This window comes from Limulus polyphemus, unplaced genomic scaffold (assembly GCF_000517525.1).
Source record: "Limulus polyphemus unplaced genomic scaffold, Limulus_polyphemus-2.1.2 Scaffold2120, whole genome shotgun sequence".
Lineage (NCBI taxonomy): Eukaryota > Metazoa > Arthropoda > Merostomata > Xiphosura > Limulidae > Limulus > Limulus polyphemus.
In genome coordinates this window covers 190520-200236 of record NW_013667730.1, presented here as the reverse complement: position 1 = coordinate 200236, position 9717 = coordinate 190520, and the positions used below count along the sequence as shown (strand labels likewise).

Here is a 9717-nt window from a genome sequence, read left to right as displayed (position 1 = left end):
GTGTCTCGTCGTGTGCCATCATTATAAGGGATTAGAGTACACTAAACTTTACACATTATATAGGCAACACTAATGTAACGTTTAGGCAGTTCATTTAACTATTATATGTGATGTACGTTTTTTGGGGGGTAGTGTTCCAAACCGTGACATTAATTTCTTGACAACATAATATTTCTTTTGTGCTTTCTAAACTCAATTCAACATGATGGGCTTAACATTTTGACAAAAAAGCTTCATTTTATACATCTCGTGAATTTCAATTTGCTTGGATTTCATTAAGATATTTCTTTTGAAACTTTATTGTTCCAAGTGCTGTAGTCACTAGTTTCAGCTATAAATTTGAAAAAAACATCACACAAATTGATAAAGTTTAGCAGTTACCCAAGACTCGACTTTTCATACTGGTGTCACATCAGACAAGGAAATGATTATAATACTTTTAAATAATCAATTTATATCTAATAACTATACTTTGTTTCAACAAATCATACAATATTTTATTCATATGTGTTGTTTGAATACATCAAACTTAATAATAATATTCAATAAATAAGGATTTGAGTTATTGGAATATTTTGCTGTTTCTATCATACACTCTAAACTTAACAAGGATTACGTACGTCTTGTCATATAAGAAAATTACCATAGCTTTTAGACAAATATGATTTAACATAAAAAACATTTTCATGAACAAAAAGAACATCTGAAGAAAGTATAAAAACTTTCCCAGATATATGAGAATTACATCTTACAACTTTCCCACAACACCATAAATTACTTTTCATACCATTTTATTCACTTCATGTTTTTATAAATAATGTATAATATGCTCTACAAAATGGTATTTATAATTCTTCTGTAACTATTTTCAAAGCTATTCTTCATTAATAGTTGTTCCTACCCTTTCATGACCTCACAGCATGTAATATGAACAGAAGTGTGTAATAATAAATCTTGAGTCACAGAGAATAAATCAAGAGAGAAACAAGCCTTGAATAAATGTATCTTCAATGGATGACAGTTTTGGATAGGTTAACAAATTCTAAAGAAACAGATAAATGTGAAGTTTACATGTTTGATTCCTTGGAGTTGGTCAGAAATGCAAGTTTGAATATTCATTAAGTACAAATTGCACTTAATAAATGTTAAAAAATAAAATATTATTCTAAAATATGTTTGAGTAAAGAACTGTTGAAATAGAATTAGAATTACTATATTTCCTTAAATTGTGCAATTCAATATGCAGGTGTGCATTCGACATCTGAAACGTTCTCACTCTTTGCAACAGGGTTAATACTAGCAAATTCAGAAAATCTCAAGTCTAGTAATTTAGAAAGTACACTTATAATGTTTTTGATCGCTTAAGACCTCGGGTAACAAGCAAATATAACACTTACAGTGTTTATCTAACAACTATTATTTTTTTAAGACAAGTTTCTACAATAAAAAGTGATTCTTTTGTTTGAAAAGATAATGTGTGATGACTCACCTGAATACCTGGAGGTATTCTTCTGTCATTAGTCTTGGCCGTAAAGACTTTACTTCTGCCACATTTCCCTGTAAAATATGTATACAAAAATTACTAATCTTGTTTTAGGGAAATAAGTTATTAAAGAAAAAAAATCTTGCTTTGTATATAATATATATATACAATAATAGACATATTCTATTTACAATTCACTATTTCAATACCTTGACTTATTAACAAATATTTTTTTTATACTTTATAAGGCTGGCAATGTCTACCTGTTGGATCTTATTAGCTGCAACAGCTTATCATACAGTAATCCAGTATTTCTATCTCCCTAGTTCTCTACCAACTTTTAGTAAAGCACTTCTTAACACTCAAACTGACAAACTTAAACCTTTTTTTTTTTAAATAAAAAAACAAACAAATTACTGCTTCATTATAAGCTGGAAAGAAAAACGTTGGTAATGTTATAACAAAATGATCAACTGAAACTAAATGATAATTCAACTCCTTTTTAAAACCTCTCAGATAAAACGATAAAACTTTCTGAAACAATAAGATCATAAATGATTTAAAATGACACTTGTGTAAAACATCTATTTACAGTTAAAAGGAATACAATGTTAAAATCATTACACAATATGTTGTACTCCTTTTAATTGTAAATAAATAAGACCATATATTCTAAGAACTCATGAGTGAAAGCAGAGGAGAATATGTGATAATAACATGTTAACCACATAATATCTGCCATATCCAATGTTAATAAGCTCTTTCATCCAATACCAGGGTTCATCAGGCTTGCTAAGATATTACAATCATAGTAGTGGTTTACGTGCTATACATTGTTGCACTGACTTCTCTTCTTTATTAATCAGCTTCAAAGTGTGTTTGAACTGGCAATAAAGTTTTAAAAACCAATCGCATTTGCAAGTGGGGATAGCAATTTACTTGGAATAGAGTATTCAAAACTACAAAAAATGTGTACAAAACAAAAACAAAACAGAAAGTCCTTTATAGACTATGAAAGTACATATATATTAATTCCCTATAAGCACTAGAATGGTTTTAAAACAACAATGTGACAGTTAGGTACTTTGTCCCACATAAAAAAAAAGAACTGTAGTGGCTGGGCTTGTAAAATGTCTCCAAAATATGGACAGTGGCAGAAAAGGTATATGAATGTTCTTTTCACAAAGAAATATTAATATAATAAGACTGTTAAACAATGTATGCACTACATTTCAATGAAACAGCCTCTAACATATTTTATGAAATAAAAAGCAGCACAGTGTTTACGACAGCACCAGCATCAATACAACAATGGGTGTGCAATCTGTATGAAAATAATGCAAGTCATAAAGTACAGAATTAATAAGGTTTCTAACGTCAATTGTTGGAGAGTATAAAAATTACTGCTGCTTTGTTCAAAATTTTCCAAATGTTTGTATGGAATTCAAAACATATCAGTAGCAGACTGTTACCACTGGAATGCATTTCTTAGAATTATGGGCTGTTTTAATTACACAAAACATTTGTACATGCAATTCTCAAGTGAATAAAGACTATCTAGTATTTATGAAAACTATAAACTGCATGATATTTTGAAAATATTACTTTAAGAAAGGCTTCAATTTTTGTTTTTTTATGTCACAGATTCTCTACCCCCTGAAATACAGTCATTAGTCAAAAATAAAAAATATAAAACTTTCTTCAAAGAAAACTTGTTTTATAGTTTATGTATTTTTATTTTAATTATCAAGTTAACGACTGAAAAAAAAAAGTTGTCTTTTACTTACATATACTGTAAAGTAATCCTGTACGTTTAGAATAATTTCAACATCTAAGTCAATGAAGGCATTCATTCAGATTTAATAAAGTGGCATTTTAGTCACCAATGAATATATGCTTTCAGTTTTAAAAAAAACTATCCAAACCTCCTTTCTTAAGCATATTAATTACTCAGTGAGCAGCAAATTCACTTGTTACACTGACTTTAATTAGCTGATTGAACTGAATGAAACAAATGTTTTTACTATTCAATGTCCTTCAGACTAAGAGTTATAGAAAAACAGAACCAACTCAATACAACTATACAGTCATAGCAGCTCATAGTATGGCTCCGAGTTTTTTTTTTCATGTACAAACTTTTAGCTCATAGCTACATCTCTTGACCGATTTGAGATCTAATAATAGCCGCAGTTATTGAGGATTCCCTTGTTTAAGCCAAGAATGAATGAAAGAAAACTTGGTAACTTTTCAGAAGGCTGAAATTTCCCTAAATCAATATTGTTTTCCAAGATATTTTACTCTGTTTTTTTATATTTTCTGATATTAAACCATATCGAACGTTTAAAAAAATACAAAACCTAAGGCCCAAACCAAGTTGAATAAGATTTTGTCATAAAAACATTGAAGGATGTTTTCAAGCAAAACAACTAGAATATCTTGAGTTTACAGATACTGAAAGTTTGTCACACATCTTTTGCTGGATGCTAATTGTATCTACAGCATAAAAAATTCAATAAATAATAAGGTACATATAAACAGAATTAGTACACAACATTTTCTCACTTTAAAACTATATGTTGATTTAATTATTTACTTAAGATTCATACGTAAGGAAAAGTGGAAAAAGAGATATAGCACATCAATTGTACAAATAAAGCATTTCAAACTAGAAAGTTAGACACTCATAAAAATTAAGTGATAAAGATATAAATGAATTGAATGTTACTGTTAAAAAAAGGCAAATGGCAGTTTAAATCTAGGTTTGTCTTGATACCTGTCACATAGGTTTTCTCAAAGAAACAAAATACCTTAAATCTCTTTTTGTATACATTTTTTAACTAAATTTTTTTCCAAACAAAGCAAAACTTTATTTCTTGACATTTGTTTTGATTTATACTTAAAATCAGCTGGACTTTTTTCAAATTAGATTTAAGAAGAATAGTCTTCAATCTGAGTTGTTTTTTTTCTGTCTATATCTACATTCCAATGGGAGCCATATACAAACAACTCAAATTATAGAAGACAGGTGGGTTAGTAGTTTTATTTTATTATAAATTTTTCATTATGCATTGAATTTTATGACAAAGTTACAGAAACTATCTGCTGGTGTCTGTCAGATATAAAAAGACTGTTTAGTGTACCTAGTATTATTAATTAATTAATTTTGTGTTTGTAATTCATTGATGTTGAGGCTATGGAGATTTTCAGAAGGCCTAAGTGATAGACGTATAAATAGCTGCAACCAGACGAGCGGAAAGAGAGTAAAAGTAAAGTCATGTGAAAGAGAAGTTCGGTCAGAGAAAACTTAGAAAATGTAAAGTTAACCATCTAGGGAGTGAATGGCATAATGGTTGATATGTTAGAGTGAGATTAACAGTTTGAAAGAGATAAGGATAATAATTTGTCTTGTCAAAGGGTGTTCTAAGCTAACTGAACCTGACTGTGTGGACTTTGACGAAAAAGGCAAATGATTATTGGAAGTACAAAGAGCAGATGATTATTGGAAGTTCAGGATAAAACTGTGGTAACTCACACGACAGAGTAAGTGAATTATACATGGATACAAGTTTGGCTTGTCAACTGAATTCTAAAGCAATTGAATTGGCCTAAGTGGACTTTTGACAAGAAGAAAAGAACTGTATTGTGTTTAAGATACAACTATGATCTCCATAGTGTAAAGAACTTTTGTATGTATGTTTAACTCATTTCGAATGTATATATTACTTTAAAAACATGTGGAGTGCGTGCTGTTTGCTTATTGTTGAATTTATCGCCAACAATTCACAGACACCTAGTGTAGAAGAATCCTCAGCCCAACACACCCATATATTTACATTACTATATATATATACTACTAAAAAGTAGTTCCTGACAGTGTCCTGAATTTTGAAATACTGACCAAATGGAAGATAGCCAGTCAGCAGTACCCTACCACCCATGCAAAAGGACTGACTTTCACTCTTATAATACACCCACAGCTTAAAGTGTAAGGAATATTTTGTGGTATCACACAGATTCAAACCATACTTTCCACAGAGCCTACCCACAACAAACTTTTCCATTAATATGAATTAAGAAGAATCACAATAGCCTATCAATCTATGAGATTTTTTTCTATGTTGACATCTCAATGGGAGAAACATAAAAACCCACAAACCTTTAAAAGATTTGCTTTAGTAGTGCTTTTACAACAAATATATTGTATCATATATTATTATACTATATTATATAACAAGATGATTTATTTATTATTGATGAATTTGAACATAAAATTTATGCATTATATACATATACAGAACTTAATACTCAAGAAACAGAAATAGTAGTTGGAAATTCAACCAATAATTAAATTGCAGATACTAAGTTTAGTTTTCTAACGAATTTAGGTTCACATGTTAAGAAAGTTTATTAATTGCGAAGTCTAAGATTAATCTACATGTTTTATGTTAGTAAGTTAAATATTACAAGTATGTTGTTGCATATCATACTTTAGGCAATCTCTTATACCTCACTAATAGTTTCTTTGTACTGCCTTATTTTCCTGAGAGTATCATAAAACACAATATATAAATAGCAGAAGTATCTTATGAAATGTAAAATACTAGAAATTGAGCATGGATGCTGTACACAACAAATGAGTAAAGATGCATACAAAAAACAGAGAAACAGTATATTTTAGAATACTTATCAACTTACCAATAACCCCATCATATTACGAAGCAGTTCAGCCTTGAGTGGAAATGTCTAAGAAATAAACATGGCTAAGGTCAAAGGATATTGAAATTCTTCTCTTTTTACAAAATTCATTTTAACATGGCAAAATTTTCTTATCTTTTTAATTTTTTCTCTATGTATGTATGTATATATATATATATATGTTTAATTTTCCATAATCCAGAATTTTACCAAGTAATTTTGAAAATGGTCTGGTTGATACTAGTCACCATGAGCCATATTTCTTTGATCTTTTACACTAGTATATTAGCTATTTGAATGTAGAAGGAACATCTGTAAAGAGCATATAGCAATTAGTATAAGTAACATTTAACACCTGAAAAAAGTTACATAACATGTATTTTTCAGATAAAAGCACTGAAACATTTTTAAATAGAAAGAAAGATATACGAATATGCTGCAAACCAACATTCCTCAAATCAGTTCACTACTATGGATAGTTATAATCTTATTGTTGGTTCTTTTAGATTGAATACTTGATACTCTTAAACATTAACTTTTGAAAAAGGTTCATTTACTTCTGTATAGAATAAAAGGCTCTCACGTTAACATTATTTCTAATAAGCAGTAAGAATGTTTACGGTTTTATGACAATGCGATACATAATATGAGAAAGCAACATTTTAATTTTACAATAAATTACATGGCAGCAAAACAGTCATTCAATATTAGAAATAGCATATTTTATTTTTGATGCACTGCAAAATTTGTAAAAAATTATACTTTCATTACAAATTAGTTAAACTTTTTTCAGTTATCTTGCTATTAATATATATTCATGACAGACTAATCCATTGTAAATAATCACATTATGATTGAAATAATTATGTATGAATGGCTAACATGACATGTCTCCATCATGTATCTAGCACTACAAAGAGAAGTGTGTATAAAAAGCATGCAAAAATATAATGTTTGTAATGGCATGATAGAAATGAGTTTTCATGTTTCAAGAATATGTTTGAAGTAGTTTAACAGTTAAAAAGGAAATTAGAAATGTATAAGCTTCGAATACTTTAACATACTTGCTGATAGTTAATAATATGGGTTATCAGAAGGTTGATATTTTAATTTTCAGAATTTTTCACACACTGAAACAGATTTTCACAGTAATATAGGACCCCTTACAAATCACAGGATCCAGCATTAGTACTTGAAAAACTAATAAGTTCAACAAGCATACTAAATACTTAATATATTTCATGAAAGTTGTCATTACAAATAAGCTCTAAATAAAATAACTACTCCACATTTGATTTTGACAAAAAATAATTTGTGGTAAATAGACCCCAAGTAGTATAGGACATGTTTTTACACTATTTCACAATTTCTGAATCAATACATTGATTTTTGCAGACTTATGTAAATTACAAAATTTAGATTAATTATGGATCACTTCAGTGTTATGTTGGACTTAGGATTTGTCTAAAGATATTTGTTTACAGACATTTTCGTCCCAGTTCACTGTATAATAAACATAGCTATGATTGCATTTCTTTAGTTCATATTACTTTTTTTGTTCCACAGTCAACTACTGTTGGATTTATTTAGTTTTTTTAGTTCCAATTCATTTTTTGTTCCACAGATACACACATATATACAGAGACTACATATACTTTTCTCCAAACATTTAACTTGAAACACACGGCTCCCAGTGATCTCCTTCTGTTTTTTAAGCATGAAATCTTATGAAGTTATAAAACATCTCCTGTTTTTACAACAAAAAATCTCCTTATTTAAATTATGAAATATCTCCTGTTTTTACAACATAAAATATTGGTATTCAGTTTACCTGTAAACACTTTAAGAACAGTTCCATTCCTCTACCATCCAAAAATCTTTCACAGTTGACAGGTGTTTCATCTAAAAATTCCAAAAACGTTAAACATTGAAAATGTTAACTTCCGAAACGACCTTGTACAAAAGTCAACTTCAGTTGTTTTCTGTTTGACAGCCTTAAACTTTTAATATCAGGAAATATATCATATTAACAAGTAGCTTGAACATTTCTAAAGTAAATCATAATTTACTATTGCACTTCTAAAGTATGTTAGTTCTATAAAATTTTGCAAGGATATGCAATCATGGCTTCTTTAACTATTTACCAGTGGATCAAGTACAAAACAGGTAAAACAAGCCTACAACATGGTACAAGTTTCATGAATGAAATAACTCAGTCATATCCAAAGTGTTACCCAGGTTGCTATTTAATTCAGTCTCCATCTGAAGCAAATAGTGAGTAACAGCATTCATCTTTTCACTTGGTGATTCCCTACTGATATAAGTATAGATGTCATAATAACTGAAGTTTTACATTCAGTTGTGATAAGTGGTTTATAGTACCTGCAGTCTTAAAATCATAACAAGACCTGTATAGAAGATTTAATGCTAAACAAATGTTCTGTGAAAACATGTAGTATGTTCCCCCAAATATAACCACTTCATTATGCTTATAAATCATTCTTTGTCAAGTTACTATTAAATGAAAGTATGTTATCACAGTGGACAAAATATAGTGTCTACAAAAGTCTGATCAATTTATCAACACCTTGTTAGTGATACAACTCTAAAATGGTAAAGAACAGTCACAAAAGTTTTTTCTAGGGATTTACAGTCATTGCAGTTCACAGTTCTTACAAAAACTTAAACACATGAAGAGTAGAAAAAAAAAGGCCAAGGTAAACACTGCTGTACACTACCAGGTTAAAGTGCTGATTCCACTATACAGCAAAGAAATGCCATCATTATGTAGGCTGGGTACCAGTAAAGTCTGGTTCAATCAATCAGTCACACGTCCAAATCAACCTGAAAGTTTCTCCACTAGATACAAGTACAAACAAATTATCTGTACTATACAATTCACAAATATCTCCCATAGAGTTCTTTGCCTTTGGATTGCTCAAATAGCCCTTTGAAAGTTATTCTTAACACACACATAAAGAAAAGGGGCAGTGTAATGCACAAAAGCTGCCTACAGTGGAAACTGCAACCGACCAGTACTGAACAGTAATGAAAAGGAACCGTAAGGACTAAGCACCTATACTTGTATCATTACCAAATAAAAGAAACATCCTTTCTATACTACAAATACTTGTTCCTATTGATCTGCAACTTTGCATACATTTGTATTCTATGAGTAGCTATTTTTCTCAGTCTTTATTGTTCAACGAAACGTTTCTACCAATATCTCACATGTAAAGCTTCTTATGTTTACATGGTTGAAAAAACAAAGTCAACAAAATGAAATCATGTTTTATATTAACATTATTATTAATTCCTTAAGTTATTATAATGAGTAAAATTGTCATTGAAACTTATTAAATTATTTCACTGAAGACACTTTGTAAAAATTAATAATACGCATAAGATGTTGGACTATTTTAGTTATAATACTACACTTAGACTGTTTACTAAATTTAAATTAAAATCAAAAATAATTCTAAATCTCATATTAATGACTACATAATAAAGGACTTAAAAAAGAACATAGAGATTTATAG

The 9717-nt window shown here is 29.2% G+C and overlaps 1 protein-coding gene across 3 annotated transcripts in view; it reads right to left on the bottom strand.

The window, feature by feature from the left end:
- Positions 1-9717, bottom strand: part of LOC106466008 (protein zer-1 homolog) — a 56427-nt gene that overhangs the window by 6095 nt on the left and 40615 nt on the right. For all 3 annotated transcript variants that reach the window (XM_013926256.2, XM_022393966.1, XM_022393967.1), the window contains 3 exons: positions 8010-8080; positions 6179-6226; positions 1490-1557 (listed from right to left, as the gene is read on the bottom strand). In XM_013926256.2, the coding sequence (XP_013781710.1) occupies positions 1490-1557; positions 6179-6226; positions 8010-8080 (187 nt within the window). The remainder of the gene's footprint in view (positions 1-1489; positions 1558-6178; positions 6227-8009; positions 8081-9717) is intronic.